Source organism: Labrus mixtus, chromosome 13 (genome assembly GCF_963584025.1).
Source record: "Labrus mixtus chromosome 13, fLabMix1.1, whole genome shotgun sequence".
Classification (NCBI taxonomy): domain Eukaryota; kingdom Metazoa; phylum Chordata; class Actinopteri; order Labriformes; family Labridae; genus Labrus; species Labrus mixtus.
In genome coordinates, this window is record NC_083624.1 from 5883839 (window position 1) to 5901530 (window position 17692).

General features: G+C 40.9%; 2 protein-coding genes across 3 annotated transcripts; both read left to right on the forward strand.

The window, feature by feature from the left end:
- The first annotated feature begins 3653 nt into the window (after nt 1-3653).
- Nucleotides 3654-6233, forward strand: pou3f3a (POU class 3 homeobox 3a). Its single transcript, XM_061053343.1, has one exon. The coding sequence runs from the start codon at nt 4215-4217 to the stop codon at nt 5493-5495; it is 1281 nt and encodes a 426-aa protein (XP_060909326.1). The 5' UTR covers nt 3654-4214; the 3' UTR covers nt 5496-6233.
- Nucleotides 6234-10442: 4209 nt separating this feature from the next.
- gpr45 (G protein-coupled receptor 45) lies at nt 10443-17059 on the forward strand. 2 transcript variants are annotated; one of them, XM_061053345.1, is made up of 3 exons: nt 10443-10648; nt 13481-13774; nt 15100-17059. In XM_061053345.1, the coding sequence occupies exon 3, from the start codon at nt 15238-15240 to the stop codon at nt 16342-16344; it is 1107 nt and encodes a 368-aa protein (XP_060909328.1). In that variant the 5' UTR covers nt 10443-10648; nt 13481-13774; nt 15100-15237; the 3' UTR covers nt 16345-17059. The 2 variants fall into 2 exon arrangements, with proteins under 2 accessions (XP_060909328.1, XP_060909327.1); XM_061053344.1 differs by having other exon boundaries at nt 13481-13708.
- Nucleotides 17060-17692: the final 633 nt, after the last annotated feature.

Here is a 17692-nt window from a genome sequence, read left to right on the forward strand (position 1 = left end):
ATTGATTAAAATATCCGACATTACCTGATAAAAGAGTGTGACGTTTGTACACTTCATTTAGGAAACTGAATGAACTGATTGATTGTGATGCCAACAAAGAAAACTTCTGCCAGGTGTTGGGATTTTTTTTTTTAACCGTAATTAACTGACAAAATGAAACGAGAACAAGAGCGAGAACAAGCTGCAAAATCATCTGCTTCTTTGAATGGAAAAACTCCTGGAGCCCAGATGAAGGTTTTTTTTTTTTTTTTTTTATTCTTTCCTCCTTTTTGCAATTTTTTTGTTGGAAGCATTTACATATTTCAAAAAGTCTACCAAAGAAAACAGCCCGGGGGCAGAAATGGGCCGATCTGCATATTGAAGACTCAACAGAGGGCAATGAGAGACAGAAAGAGAGAGAGAGAGAGAGAAGGAGAGAGAGAGAGAGACAGAGAGAGAGAGGGGGTATGAATGATTTGAGGAGGATCTAAAAGAAACAATAATGTCAATTAGCTGATGTTGTCGTGTTTATTTCGCTGGATTCATTGCTGTATCACTTTAACAGCACACAACAGATTCTTTGCTCAGTTGTCGGGGCGTTTTAAGGAGAGAGAGAGAGAGAGGCAGAGAGCAGGGAGAAAAATGTGCATCATAAGAAGGCCTCTTCACCCAGCTTCCTTCATGAATAACAAATAGAGACCCAGCGCTGTGACCAGCCAGCACAACACATGAAAAACATTACTGCATTCCCCGACTCGTCTGGTTTTCTACATTGTGCTGCGAGGCTCCAAACACTGTGCTGCTTGTGTACGGCAGCTCTGTCATTACTGTGTTTTACTGACTGCAGAGAGACATAAACAGGTTTTATTGTCTTTGGAATAAATGATTACCAACACCTTCAAAACTTCCATATTTAACCTGCTTTAAATTATTTATTTATGGGCCACTTGGAAGTTTTTGATGACTCTCTGGTTGCGAGATTAAAAAAAGAAAAGAAAAGGAAAACCCCGGCTGGAACCTCATCATGCATGAGGCTTATACACTTATTATGTGTGTTTAATTGTCTCAGCAATTAGTCATTCATAAAGTAAATTAACGTAAGAAATACTCTTTTTTTTTTCTTCATACATTTATTGCAGCAATATCAAAATGTGACAAAGATCTTTCAAGCTTTCCACATTTTTCTTAAAGGCAGAAAAAAGACCAGCAAAGTACAAAGAGAGAAAAAGTACCCATGCATCAAAACGTTCAACTTTGGACTTATAATATTTGACTTTAATGTTACATCTCACTTGAATTATTTGATACTGATAGCTTGTAAAAATGTCCTCGTCCAAACTAATAACACATCACATTGTGATTGATTAACACATTATTTATTTAAAATAGGAAAATCACAAAATGATCTGATGAATCAATGTGGGGAAATAATCGCATTTGTCTCCTCCTTGTAGTGGAGTCAGGTGTAAAGAAGCAGAAAATGTAAAGATAGAAGTAAAGTTTGTATCTTAAATATGTAGTGTAACACGTTTGCTGTTTTCCACCTCTGATAGAAGATTTCTATTATTTAGTGATCAGTTGTTAATTTGAGGTTGACAACTTCAAAACTGTTAAATATATCAACTAGAAAGCTACACAGAGTTGATGCATGCCATTGATAAACTGCATTTATAGATCTATTTATATATATATTGTATATAAAATGGACTGTGTCTGTAGAGGAAGATCAGCTGGTTCAGTCAGGAGGTGCTTTTGTGCCGGGAGGGAGGAAACAAACCTTTCCGTTAGACACATTAAGATGACTGCTGTGATCCTGCTGAGATCACTGGACCAACTCAACACTGAAGAACTCTTATAAGTCATGTGCTGACTTCACATTAACTTTCACATCATTTAAACAATCTTAACAGCACAAAGACAATGTAACTTAAAGGGTAAAGATTGATTCGTAAAACCAAAACAATAAACTGAACATTTTTGGGGTTTCAGGTTCAAACATGTTGCATTTTAAAGCGCTCTAAAACTTATTTTGTTTTTAGTGTTCTCTCCCGCTACAGATGTGTTATTATGGTGGCAAACACATCAGCTAAAAAGATATTCAACAGCATGTCCACTCACCCTAAGCTGATTATTTAGATAAAGTTAATAATGTAAACTTTTAAACTTGTTACAAATGACGTGTTACTGGAATTGTTATAAGTTGGTGTAAAATGATAACTTTATTTATTGTGCCTGAATGAAGATTAAAGGAAAATATTTGAATATTTGTGCATTTATTCACTTCACATCATTGTGTTGTGTCATATATTTTGTTTTTCATCCTGTTTTGTCAGCAAAGTTGAACTGAGCTGTAAAGGGAGTAGTCATTTGGCTCCTTCAAAATTTCAAAAGTTATTTTAAAGTTCCTCAACTGGTTGTGATAAACTGATGTGCATTACTCTCTAAAATACATTTGAACTATGCATGGACTTAAACTTTTTAAATTTGCTTCTGAACAAAAACACAGCCAAATTTAAATGAACGTATACAGGATAAAACAAAACACATACTTGTGCTGATAAATCCGAAAGCATATTTATGTTGCTACAAACGTGCAGATGATTTGTCTAACTTTGGATTCATACAGTGACGAACAGTGAAGGTATAAATGTTCTGGTAAAAGTGACAGTTTCACTTGCAGATTTGGCCAAATACATTTCTTATGACTATTTATCTTTTACCTTTTGGAAACGATCCAAAACAAATCCGCTGGAAAAAAAACAACATAAATTAGCACTTTTATAAGGCTGCACCTGGTCTCTCTCCTGTCCTCACAAAACTCCCATCGCAGCCGAACTCTCCAAAGGCCTTTGAATCCGAGGCGAAAATTCCCCAAGACACTTTCAAATAACATGCCATCCTTTAAACTGACCAGCTCGCCAACATGAACCAAAACCTGCTTGTTAGAGGAAGGCGATACCTAACTAGGTCTACTGACTGCGTTGGTGCACTTTCAGCGCTCATCTGCGCGGTGCGTCATGCCACTGTGGCCTTTTTCCTTTACCATGAGAAAAGCAGAGCGCATTAAGATGCAACACTCGTACAGACCCCCTATGTATACCCAAAGAAGGATTAAGTATCCTTGACACAGGTCTAAGCGGATCAGTGTTGTTATTGAAGAGGGACATACACATAGCCTATAGTACAAAATACAATGCTTAAAAAAAAAAATCACAATTTCCAGCAGTTTGTAAAATGATCATTTGTTTCAAGGGTTTAAACAACAATAAGTGGAGATAGTGCTAATATGTAATATGTAATGTAATAATCCAAAATAATTGTCTGTATTTTGGAGGGTTTTGTTGGATTTTATTTTAAGGTTACAAAATGATTCACTTTGCGCGTCCTTAAAGACACAGAAACACTTCTTCTATCTCTTTGTCTCTTTTTTTTAAATCTTCATTTAAATTTAAATATATGCTATATTTCCATCTCATTGTTGCTTTCTCCCTGCAGCTCTAACTTTGTGCACCCGAGGCTCGAATGAGACACACACACACACACACACACACACACACACACACACACACACACACACACACACACACACACACACACACACAGTACACACTCCTCTCTGTCTGCGCGTCCAATCAGCGGGAGCTCTTCAGAGGCTTTCTGCTCTAATTGGATGGAGATGGTAGAAGGAATACGCAGCGTTTGGCACAACGTAAACACACATGCTCGTCTCCCTCGCTCTGAAGAGGACGCACCGGGGAAGAGCAGCAGATGGAGTGTGAGCGAAACCGAGAGGACCGGGAAGCTTTTAAAGTTATGTCTTAAACATTTTTTGTCGCCCTTTAAAGCGTTGATTTGAAGGAAACGGGCAGTGAGTGGACGATTCAAATGCTTCTCAGTTTGGACAGGAGACGTTATTTTTTCCATTTTACCAGGTCTGTGATTTACGCACAGCGGAGCACACGGGACAGAGAAAAGTTTTGAAGAAAGTTGTTTTTTTTTCTTGATCACAGGGATTTAAAAAAGTGTACTTGTCACACATTTCTTTGCACCTGCAAACTGCTTTTTTTTTTTTTTTTTTTTTTTAACTTAAATTCGCACCTGAGCCTGCATGGAGTGATTTGGCACTTTCTATTCGCCAATCACGTAATTCTGTCGCTCTTGCTGAGTTAGACTGAATTTATTAATGGATTAGAATTATCCGAGACTTAAGACGAGAAAAACACAGCTTCACATTTATGCTTTGGGACATGGCAACAGCCACCTCGAGTCCATACCTCGCCAGCAGCAGGATTCTATCCGGCCCGGTCCTCCACTCTGACCGGAGAGGTGGCGGCATGCAGCCGGGCAACCCCGCTGTCACCACGGTCTCTTCCGGTTACAGAGGGGACACTTCGGTGAAGATGGTGCAGAGTGACTTCATGCAGGGTGCGATGGTGGGGGGCAACGGGGGCCACATGCTGAGCCATGCCCATCAGTGGGTGACATCGTTGCCTCACGCGGCAGCCGCAGCAGCCGCGGCCGCGGTGGCAGCAGCCGAGTCGGGTTCCCCGTGGCCCCCCAGCACCCAGCCGCAGGACGTGAAGAGAAACAGAGAGGACCTCCACCCGGGCTCAGCTCTGCACCACAGGTCGCCACATCTCGGAGCCCATCAAGCGCACTCGGGAAGTTGGGGAGGCTCCTCCGCGTCGCACATAAGCATCGGTGAGGGGGGGCAGCAGCAGCACCAGCAGCAGCAGCAGTCTCTGATTTACTCTCAGCCCGGGGGGTTCACTGTCAACGGGATGCTCAGCTCGCACACAGGCCAGAGTCTCATGCACGCCGGGTTGGTTCGCGGGGAATCCCCGGAGCTGGACCACAGCAGCCACCATCACCACCACCATCATCACAATCACACCAACCACGCTCACCATCACCAGCACCATGGGGTCAGCCACGAACCGCACTCAGACGAGGACACCCCCACCTCCGACGACCTGGAGCATTTCGCCAAACAGTTCAAACAGCGACGCATCAAGCTGGGCTTCACGCAGGCGGACGTGGGTTTAGCCCTCGGCACGCTGTACGGCAACGTCTTCTCTCAGACCACCATCTGCAGGTTCGAGGCGCTGCAGCTCAGCTTCAAGAACATGTGCAAGCTGAAGCCTCTGCTCAACAAATGGCTGGAGGAGGCCGACTCCACAACCGGGAGCCCGACCAGCATCGACAAGATCGCCACGCAGGGCCGGAAGAGGAAAAAGCGCACGTCCATCGAGGTGAGCGTAAAAGGCGCGCTGGAGAGCCACTTCCTCAAGTGTCCCAAACCCTCCGCGCAGGAGATCAACTCTCTGGCGGAGACTCTGCAGCTGGAGAAGGAGGTGGTTCGGGTCTGGTTCTGCAACCGCAGGCAGAAGGAGAAGCGCATGACGCCGCCTGGACTGCCGCGCACCCCTGAGGATGCGTACTCACAGGTGGGCAGCATGGGACCTGACACGCCGTCCCCCTCCATAGACTGCAAGAGGATGTACAGCGACACGTGAAAACAGTCCCAACAGAAGATACCTGACCAGCAAGTGTTTGAATACAATTCATGTTTTCCTCCTGAGTAACTTTTCTTACAGCTCCACGTGTCATTTGACCCCACGATGATGTTGTGAATTCATTTCAGAGCAGGACCTGTGTCTTCTTTTTATGCATCTCCGGGTATTTTTCTGCGCACAGAATCAGTCCTTGGGACAAAAAATGAACAGCTTAACTACAATATGTCTACAGGGATAACTGTAATCTATTGAAGGGTGTATTGTCAAAGAGCCTACAGAAGGAGTTTTGATCAGATACGACAAGAAGTTCAAAGAAAAGAGCTATTTAGGTTTCTCTGTAATGTTAAAAATAAAAGTTCCCTTGTAAAAGCTGCAGGTTCTGACGTCCCACAGGCTGTAGTTATTTCTTTAATGAAAGACACTGATTTCATGCGCTTTATTCAGCATAAAGTCGTTTTTATATGAGCAATAATGTCCCTTCCTTTTAAGCGTGTTTCTCACTTTGTGTTGTGTGTCAGTTTGATTTCACTTTAACATGATCAAAAATACATTTTTGAAATATTTGCAGTATTGTGTTTTCCTGCATAGCAAACTTACTTTTTAAACTCAACTCTAATCATGTAAAAGTTATTCATGCTGTGTATTCCCGTGTGATGATTTGGACTATTTATTTTTTTTCCACTGTGTTTATTTTCATGGAATAGTATAATTATTTAATAAACTCGACCAAAAATGAAAGAGAGTTGTGTTAAGATGAAGGAACACACACACACACACACACACACACACACACACACACACACACACACACACACACACACACACACACACACACACACACACACACACACACAGTACACACTCCTCTCACACAAAATTTAGATGTGAAACATTTGAAATGTGTTCTCTTGCTTTTCAGTAAAAAAAAAAAAATCGACATATTGAAAATTGCAGTTTAAAGTGTAAAAAAGTCAAATTTCAGTCATATTTTAAAGTCAACAAATGCCAAACTCATTGTCCCATAAGCAAGAAGTTCTAAGAGGCATCATATTTTAGTATGTTGTAAAAAGAGATTTGTACTTCCTGCTGTGCCTCAGCTTTCTCAGCGTGTGTCATTTTTAAAGACAAGAAATTGATAAAACAGTTGAGCAAAAAAATGAAAAAGTATCAAATATTTTAGTCAGCGTTCTGCAGCGTAGCACATCCTCGATTCTTAGATGTGATGAATTTCTTATCCCTAACTGATCATAAACTCAATACCTTTACGTTGTGGACCACTAGTCCAGGTCCAATGAAGCAGAATGTGATTGATAAACATCTTTTAAGGCAAACAGGCTTTTTGAAACTCTTACTGTTCATGATGAAATGATTATTCAAGCAATTAAATTAGATGAATGAGTCAATAAATAAAGTTATTAGCTATTCACTCTCATTAAGTTATCACCATCCATACTGTAACATAACTCTCTATAGCCTCATCATCTGTCACTATAGCTAAACAATGTTTCCCAAATCTTACGCCTCCAAGTTGTTTTAATCCTGGTTGACTCTGTTGAAACTGACTGAACTCATCACACGAGTCTGTCTCGTTGAAGTTTGCCTCTACATTTCTGCGTGCCAGTCCGCTCACATACATACACACACACCTCTAGCAGAGCTATGGATGGACCGCAGCTCTGTGGATCACAGCCAGCAGAGGTCGGCTATCCCAGCTGGCAGTTCACCTCGGCAGCGGTTGCCAAGGTGACAGCGAGATGGAGCGACACACGAGGCGGCGGATGCTTTTGCCACAGATGATGATGATGATGATGGGTTTGGCAGATAGGCCGTCTTTGAAAAAGGAGTTCCTTCTTTCTGTCTGTGTACTCGACATGCACACAGACACACACACACACACACACACACACACACGCAGACACACAGCAGATCAAATACGTGATTGATTATGAAAAGATAAACACTAAAAAAGGACGAGAGAAGTGGTGAAACTTCAAAGGTCAGTTAGTAGCAAATTAACACAAAGACAAAAGTTAATGCAAGACTGCAAAAGCTAAACTTTGAAGTAGAGTCAGAGTGTTTGTTTCTTTAACACAAGTAAGTGTTCAAGCTCTGTTGTGTGTGTGTGTGTGTGTGTGTGTGTGTGTGTGTGTGTGTGTGTGTGTGTGTGTGTGTGTGTGTGTGTGTGTGTGTGTGTGTGTGTGCTTTCGCTGAACATTGGCAGGATTTAAAGGAAACTCTGGTCTTGGGGGTTATAAATAGCAGTCTGCAGGTATGAATGGGTGGTTTCTTTTACACGTATGCCTGCGTCATCTGAAGTAAATGTTCAATCTGTAAATAAGCTGACGGCAGTTGGTAGACATGTTGATGTAACCTGCCTATTGTGCAAACACCTAGAGACCTGTAGATCCATTTGACACATTGTGTAAACGTAGTTCAAAAGGTTTGTTGGAGTTGTAAGTATTTCAGCTGAAGTACGATTCCTGTGAAAAGTAAGAAGACTTAACCATACATAGCAATTTCATTTTGGTTACTTTAGACAACATGTCATAACTCACAAGCCAAACAATGATGATATTAAAAACTGTCAGAAAAATAACCAACTTCACAGACTTTCTTTGGCGTTGCATAGAGCTGTAGTCAGCCTCAAATTACTTGGCACACTAAAATAAACAGAATCTTATCGGGGGAAACAAGTTGTGGTCTACATGTAGAAAACACACAATATTAAAGAAAAGGAAAAAAAAAACAAGCTCTTATCTGTCACAGTTACATCACACAGAGGTGGAAGAATGACGGCATATTTCAACTGTAGTCATTTAACTTTGCGCTTTGAAATGATGGGTTCCTACATCTTGCAAGAGCCATGAGTTCTGTAATAAAATAAAAAAATGGAGGCAGGATCTAAGCTTGTGGGATTGCAGTGTGATCCTCTGAAAGCTTAGCGATGTAAGGATGGGAGATAAGGCTGGAATTGGGGGGGATAAAAAAAAAAAAAAACTCTTTAAAGAGGTTTTGTCATCATACGACGCTGAGGTGTCCTCTCTGAATATTAATACAGGGATCTGATGATGTTACAGTAACCTGAACCAAAAAAAAAAACCCCTCAATGAACAGAAATGGCTGAGCACATATGAAGTGAAAATGTGCTTAAGACGAGAGCAAAACATGTAGTGCATGCTTTTTACGTGATACTTACTAACAAGCGGTTTAATTCCTAATTGTATAGTGTTGTTTTTTGCATCACTAAATGTTTGTAGTCAAACACTGAGCATGTCATTACCTCCTCCAATAAAAAAAAAACTGCTGATATAATAGCTCATAATTGCTCTTAAAGCCCTGTTCAGAGTCACTTTACATAAAGCAATTATTGCATGATAATCCCCTCTTCAATGCTGCTTGTTTGTGCCACACACACACCGACACACACACACACCTTGTCAAGGAAGTATTTAAAAGCAAAGTTTTATAGCACTGTGGGCTGCACATCATTAGTCCCCACTCTTCTTTGGTGTTAATGATTTTCTCATTGTGGAGATTGTTTAACCGGTAAAGCCTAACATTGATTAACAACCCTGAGGCTCACTCAGCGTGAAAAACTCACGACTTCTACTTGAAGAAGAGGAAGAAGAAATGAACTAAACAGAGAAGGACGTTTGATTTGTTTTAATGGTCATATGTTATGTGTGTGAATGTAACTAAACAGTATAAATCTGATTGTGGCTTCTTTTCCTTCTCTGCTCTGATCATTTTAGTTTTTTTTTTTTGTGAATGATGCGGTGCCAAAGTCTCTCCATTAGGGAAGAAATTAAAGCAAACATCTGTGGAATAATGGACGTAGAAATGAATTCTCTCAGCAGCGAGCTTGTTGTGTTGGGTGCCACTGAACGTGATGAGCATGCATGTGCCAGCCCGGTGGAGTGGAACCTCGTTTGATGGGCATGTTCAACACATGGGCATGATGCCAATTTAGACAAGCATGCCCATGAAAATAATCTCTGCGTGCGTGTGTGCCTGCGTGCTGAGTGTGTGAACGTTACCAAGTGTGTGTTTGTTTATGTCTGGAGTCTTCATATATAAAATCAAATTACCTTTAGAATACATGTTAGATAATAGCCTGCGTAATAAACCTCTTTTCTAAAATATAAGAATTCAACCATTATATGAAGTCAGACCTATAATGACGATATGCTGCAACTTTAATAATATTTAAAAAAAAAAAAACTACACATACCTATTAAAACCTAAACATACCAACATCAGTGTGTCAAAAATGCTTAACAGCTAAAAGGCCATATGTATGTAAGGTACAATGCTGCCATCTACTGGACAAAAACGTTAGTGCAGGTTCCATAATTATATAATTATATTATAAAAACATTATAAGTATTATTATTATTATATTTAAGATGGAGAGATGTATAATCTTAACATGCAAAGGAATGTGATTAAAGAGGACAAAAGCTCAAATGTGTGAGAGAGACTATTTTCCATAACTGGATGAAAAGACCCCACAATGTAGGATTTATTATAGACAAATATAATGCCGATATTCTTGCATAGGTGTAAAGTATCTGAATTTATCGGACAAGGTTTAGATGTTTGAAGTCGTTGATGTAAATGTGGCTGTTTTGAACAGAAATTGGTTTTTCATCAGCTTCGTATTTGGATGGTAAAACAAAATTGATGCATGAGATGAATAGTATTATTTGTGATTATGACACCATAATAGGCCTGAGTTTTTCTCGTTTTTGTAAAAAAAAAGCAGCATGCTATTGCTGATTGTGAAATATATCAGCTCAAACATACAATCCCCTGCATGTCCTCTTAATGTGCATTTTAATAACAACACTCCCAACGTGCTCTGTTGTATTCTTTGTGTTGGTATCAGAGCACATCTTTACTATACTCCAGCCTCATGGGGAAACGTGATTGGCGCACTGCTCCTAAAAACGAGTGACCACCTGCTCCTCTGGCGTCAGCAGCATCATCCGCAGGCGGCGGCACGATGGCGATCGATACGGCAGGAAAATGATCCAAGTGGGAGATTTTTTTGGGTAAAGCTCGACATGAATTGGAAGAGAAAAACGAGCTCTACGCTGAATGACTCGGCGTTACACGAACGCGGAATATATGATCAAACATGCAACGTGAAGGTAGGAGGTCTTTTTTTAAATTTCAGAATAGGGAACGTATCGATTTATTTATTATTTATTATTATTATTATATATCTTTCCTCTGACAGAAACACAGATGTGGAGGAGAAACTGGCTTATAGAAAAATGCGAGAACACATTGTTCAAGCTCAGTGATGGCGCTGTCAAAACACTCTTAAATGTCACTGCATGTAAATAATGAATTAGGCTACTTATGAGGGAAAATAGGTTAGACTACTGCTTCACATTAAAAAAAAAAGCATACACCTACCTGCATTAAAGAATTGATCTGAATAGTAGGCCTACGATTCTTTTTAATTAGGCTAGATTGCATGCTGCAATATTCATGTGTGTACGTGTGTGTGTGTGTGTGTGTGTGTGTGTGTGTGTGTGTGTCATTATCAGCCCTTGAGCTGAGCACAGCAGCTGAGTGAAACCACCTGTTTTTGTGGACAACTTAACTAATGATGAAATTTTCACCTGACCCAGTTTAAATGTTTTTATTTTTATTTTTTTTTTATAGAAAATGAAAATGGTAAGAAGGTTATTTTGGCTATTATGAAGCAGTAACATTAACCTAATGATTCCAATTTGATGTATGTCTTAGTTCAATTCTCTATTAACCAGATGTAGGCTATTTTCTATATTTGATTGACATAGCCTTGTTATTAATGAAACACTTTTTATAGCATCAAAGGATAAAAGCAAAACACAATGACAAACTTGTTTTGTTTCAGTATGAAACAGTACATTTTGCGCCTGTTATTTCCATTTCCATCTTTATTAAAAAGGAAATAAACTTCAGAAAAGGTAAAGGGGTAATAATGGATGTGAAGTGTCTAAAAATGTAAATTCTGGTTGGCGTTTTTTGTTTTGGATTTAGAAAATTTCCAAAAAATCAGAGAATGGAAAAAGACCAAGTACTTTGAGTTTTCTGTTGTATCTTTCATCACAAAAAGAAGTTCACTGATTTACACAAGTCTCGTGCGATGGCATAGTCATCTTTTTTTCCATATTTCAGGAAAATGTTTCTTTTTTGTTACAGTCTTATTTAATTGCCAAGTCTTGGTCAAAAGTCATTTTTCTGAATCCTGTGGAGAGAATTTGCCACTTGTTGTTGCCATGGGACTGATGACCTTGTTTCCTCAGCAACCACCAGTTGAACTATGCAGGAGTGCATTAGGATGTATGTAGTTGCAGGGATCTTTTCCTTTCAGTTAAAGAGTCTGATAGCAAATCTGATCAGATTAGGCCCCTTTTTAAAAAAAAAAACTTTGGACAACGTGGTCCAATTTCATCAACATCATGCATAGGACAGGAAGCCCAAATGCTTTTAAAATATAATACTGCTGTGTTTCATGTTTTAAATGAATAGCCTATATGATAATTTACGAGTCAGTATAGTTTCACTGCTTATAGATAAAACAATAACAGTGAAAACTCAAAGGCACTTTGCCATATTTGACAACTTTTTATGTTCAAACTACATCACGCATAGATCTACTGATTAATAAAGTATGAAGAGCTGAGGCTAAAAAAAAACTGTTGTGGTAATATTTATGAAGCAAAAAGAAAGGATTCAATTCCGAGCTACCGTGACATTAGCTAGGAATGATCTCCCTGCCTAACCTAATGATAAAGGACATGTTAGCAATGAATTCACTTACTTGCTAACCTTATGCTAAAGCAATGTTAACATGAGATTAGGTTTTACTAAAGGAATGTTAGCTAGGAATTAACTCACTAGTTAATCTGGGCGGGCAGTAGCTCAGTCTGTAGGGACTTGGGTTGGGAATCAGAGGGTCACCAGTTCAAGTCCTGGCACAGACCAAGTCCAGAAACTGGTCTGGTAGCTGGAGAGGTGCCAGTCCGCTTCTTGAGCACTGCCAAGGTACCCCTGAGCAAGGCACCCAACCCCCCCACCAGCCCAGGAGCACCCACCGTGGGCAGCCCCCCCCACTCTGACACCCCTCCATCAGTGCATGTCCATAGGATCCTGTTTGTGTATTTCAGCCTATGTTTGTGTAGCATGTTAACTAGACAGAGTGCAAAAAATGAATTTCCCCTCACGGGATCAATAAATTATTATTATTATTTTATGCTTAAGTAATATTAGCTAGTAATTAGCTTGTCATGCTAAAGTAACATACTGTTAGCTAATAAGAGGTTGAATGCTAGCACAGGTTGTGTAGCAGATTAACTATTTTGTTTTATGTTGAAATAGGGACTCATTTCCCTCCAGTTTTTCACTGGAAATGGTCTTTTAAATTGTACTACTGGCCATTGAAGTCGGTCGATTCAAAAATATTCCAGTAGAAAACAGACTGTGTGAGATGTGTGAGTTGGACGAAGTTGAAACGGAGTCCCATTTCCTTTTGCTATGTTACAAAATCTGATGATTTAAGAGAATTATTGTTTCATGAAGTAAAATCAGAAATATTGGGGCGGACAGATGGTGCAGAAACTGGAATGGCTGTTTAAGTTTGATGTGTTTAAACTTTGTTAATTTTGTTTCAAAAGCTTGGGAAAGAAGACAGGATATTCAGTTTAATTAGTTTGACTTCTTGCTTTCTCTTTTTGTTTCTTGTCAATGAATATAGCTTACCTAGTGCACTCTGATCTGGGAACGTTTTTAATTTATTGTGTCATGTAAGCTCATGCGGGCTGGGCATATGGATGTATGTATGACACAATAAAAAACTAAAACTATTAATATGACTAGTGAGAATGTGTGATTTAAAAAGTTCATATCTGTCACTATTTTTCCCCCCCGGGGTGAAAATTCATTCAAAGTGTAAGTTACGACTCTTAACTGGCCTTCTTGTCTCTTAGATCTCCGAGTGCCCGTCCACCTGGGAGAAGCACACCTGAGACCTGGACGTCGGCTTGACCTCGACACATCTTTCACGCTCTCCTACAACTAGGAACCAGAGGAGGCAGCCATAACGATAGACGTGTCCTTTTGTGTCCTGACCTGAGGATGCCTCTGTGACTCGTCCCATGTTGCATCAGCGCCTGAGCTTCTGCTGAGTCAGCAGGGGGGGGACGGCGACATCATGGGTGTGTATGCTCAAGTGTGTACTTCTTGTCATGTGTGAAGCATTACAAGGACTGCGCGTTAAGAGGGTGGGTGGTGTGAATGTCTGTTTGTTTGTTAATCATCAACCTCATTCCGACCAGTCAGCAGCACCTTGCTGTGCTCTGTGTTACTGTACCTGTCAATGTGGGTCGGTGCTGTGGTTTATATAACTCTTTGTGCATCACAAGGACGTCACTCCTCCTCTCACTGTCTCACATTTACAATAATCACTGAGTAACAGATTACAGAGCAGCTGAACTCCTCTGTTAATCGAATGAGACACTCTGTCGGCGTCTTTATGGTTATGTCGTGTTTACAGAGACAAACAACTCATTAATGTAAAAAACTGTTAATGTGTGTAATCGATAAGGGTGTCACAACTCTACAAATCCAAAATGTAATTTTAATTTGGATTTTAATAATAATAATTTGGATTTTAATAATTATATTAGGTTATAGGTTATATTGTTATATTCAATTAGATTTTTGTGATTTAAAGATTTTTAAACAACACCATGTATAAATATAAATCCATGTTTTCCACCATGAGTCTAAAATCTTGGTATCATAAAGTTGATTAAGGTCAGTATTCAGTTTATTTTTCAGATACATTGTTTTTTTTATAAACATAAAATAGGCTAAATTTTCATGCAGACCAACGTACATCTGTAGAGACACTGTTTTCATTGAAGAGCTTTATTTTATTTTTCTTCAAAATTTAAGATAAGATATAAGATAATAATTGGGTTAGGATGAGAATATCTTTGATTTCGATGGATCAAAATTGACAACTCGTTTTGATCAGTTCTCTCAGAATTTAAATTGTGACACATCTAGTAGCCATCCATTAAAGTCTTTATATGTGATTTTTTACACTTAAATATAATATAAATCAAGTATATCCTCTGAAAATAACTCTGTGAGTCATGACTGTCTACAATGGGTGTAACACCCGAGTCCCACTGTCTGTGATGTTTTCAGAGTTTTCAGAGTCCTATCTTCAGTTTGTTTACATCGCCCGGACGGCCGGCTGACTCCTCCCCTCGTGTATAAAAGTTGTTTAATTGAGGGACTAGAGAAAAGAAGAATAACATACTGTACTCACTGCTTAACTGTGTTTCTAGATCACGCTCATTTCAGGTAAATTTACATGCAGTGTGAAGACACGAGCGTAATAAAGATCGCTAGCATTAGCATGCTAACTCAACAATGCAGCACGAGTTGTTTTGGTTTCATGCTGGTGCTCAAGGGCGACATCTGCTGGATCAAAAAATTGCATATAAAGCCTTTAACAGCATTCACAGCATGTAAGGTATAGATCTGTTTGGACTGATGTGAATCCTTATGTGAATGTTTGTTTTTTTCCTTTCAGATGTTGCTATGGAAGACCAACTTCTGGAAGAAAACTCAACGTTCCCTCTAAAACGGTAAAAGAAATCATGTAGAAATTCCTGCTGGCTGATATCCAGAGATAAAAGCAGATAAAAGCCTGCTGGAGGAGTGTGTCTTCATGGATCCAGACAGAGCGGAGAGTCCCCCGTCAGACGCCCCTACACCCGTCGTCTCAGTCACTCTGCGTGTGACCCTGGCTGCCATAATGATCTTCATGATCACCATCGGTTTCCTCGGCAACGCCATAGTGTGTCTGATCGTGTACCAGAAGCCCGCCATGCGCTCCGCCATCAACCTCCTCCTCGCCACGCTAGCCTTCTCGGACATCATGCTCTCGCTCCTCTGCATGCCGTTCACCGCCGTCACGGTGGTGACGGCCGACTGGAGCTTCGGCAGCGAGTTCTGCCGGGCGTCCATCATGCTGTACTGGCTGTTTGTGTTGGAGGGCGTGTCCATACTGCTCATAATCAGCGTGGACCGCTTCCTCATCATCGTGCAGCGGCAGGACAAGCTGACCCCGCACAGAGCCAAGCTGTTGATCGCGGGTTCTTGGGTGCTGAGCTTGTGCATGTCTCTGCCTTCTGTGGTCGGGTGGAGGACGGACGTGGCAGGGGTCAGGGGTTCCTGGGCGCCGCAGTGCGTGCTGGGTTACAGCGACTCTCTTGCGGACCGTGTGTACACAGTGCTGCTGGCGGTCGCCGTGTTCTTTGTACCGTTCGGCGTCATGCTGTACTCCTACATGTGCATCTTGATCACGGTGCGCCGCAACACCCTGCGCATCCACAACCACACCAGCGAGCACTCCTGCCTGCCCGCCCTCAACCAGGTCAGCAAAATTAGTCTCACCGGGCTGCAGAAGCCGCCTCAGATCAAGGTGGACATGAGCTTCAAGACGCGAGCGTTCACCACCATCCTCATGCTCTTCGTGGGCTTCTCGGTGTGTTGGCTGCCGCACACCGTGGTCAGCCTGCTCGCCGTGTTCAGCCGGCGGTTCTACTACAGCTCCATCTTCTACCCGGTCAGCATCGGCACTCTGTGGCTCAGCTACCTGAAGACGGTTTTCAACCCGGTGATCTACTGCTGGAGGATCAGGAAGTTCAGGGAGGCGTGTCAGGAGTTCATCCCCAAGAGCTGCAGACTGTGTCCCAGAGTGCCGGGCAGGAGCCACCGGAGAGTGAGGCCCAGTAACATCTACGTCTGCAGCGAGACGCAGTCAGCGGTGTAAAACGACAAAGATGCAAAAAAAAAGCCAGCGTCCTTTGTTGCAGCTGAAAACTGTTTTTAACTTTTCTACACAGTAAGCAATCAGAGGCTACTCAAGTTTACCTTTAAAGAAAACAAACAGGGTTTTAACATCTTACCACAAGAATGAATTTTCTCAGTTGAAGATGCTCTTGTTGGTTGAACGTCATCGCCTTCACTTCACAGGGGCGGCTGTGGCTCAGTTGGTCGCCTCTCAACCGGAAGGTCGAGGGTTCGATCCCCAGCTGGGCAACATGTCCGATGTGTCCTTGGGCAAGACACTTAACCCTGAATTGCTCCCGTTGCTTCAGTGGTGGTGTATGAATGGGATTAGTTACCTCTGATGGATGATACTACATAGCGATCACTACCATCAGTGTGTGAAAGGGTGAGAATGGGTGGGTGTGACCTGCAGTGTAAAAGCGCTTTGAGTAGTTGGAAGACTAGAAAAGCGCTATATAAGCTCAAGTCCATTTACTTCTATCAGTCCATTCTGTTTTTCTCAATTTTCACAAGAAAGAAAAATGTTAACAGGGTACAATGTTTGGCGGGAATACACGAGTGAAATGTCTGCTGAAACACAATGTCGTGAAATTGTAATGTTAAAACCATGAATGTGATCAAGCTGTGGATGTTTACTTGAATGTGTTAATGTGTCATGAATGACCAAAAGTGGAAAATAAATACTGTTTTTAAAATAGGGTGCATTGATATTAATGGACTGGAATGCTTGAATGAAAAACATGTCTCCATTGTAATAAAATGACAATATGGCTAATGTGTTACTTTGATACTTGAAAGTTAAAGGCTTTATATGCTTTATATAACCCCATTTTGATCCAGCAGATGTCGCCCTTGAGCACCAGCATGAAACCAAAACAACTTGCGGTGCATTGTTGTGTTAGCATGCTAATGCTAGCGATCTTTATTACGCTCGTATCTTCACACTGCATGTAAATTTACCTGAAATGATCGTGATCTAGAAACACAGTTAAGCAGTGAGTACAGTATGTTATTCTTCTTTTCTCTAGTCCCTCAATTAAACAACTTTTATACACGAGGGGAGGAGTCAGCCGGCCGTCCAGGCGATGTAAACAAACTGAAGATAGGTCTCTGAAAACTCTGAAAACATCACAGACAGTGGGACTCGGGTGTTACACCCATTGTAGACAGTCAAACAGAGTTATTTTCAGAGGATATACTTGATTTATATTATATTTAAGTGTGTAAAATCACATATAAAGCCTTTAAAACATCTATTTACTGAGTGTGCACAGTACCTCACTGAATACAAATAAACAGTATACAGGGTTTTTGAATCAGACTCACTC

Bases quoted from the DNA above. Each gene is read 5' to 3' on its own strand.
- pou3f3a (XM_061053343.1), top strand. From the start codon at position 4,215: ATGCTTTGGGACATGGCAACAGCCACCTCGAGTCCATACCTCGCCAGC.
- gpr45 (XM_061053345.1), top strand. From the start codon at position 15,238: ATGGATCCAGACAGAGCGGAGAGTCCCCCGTCAGACGCCCCTACACCC.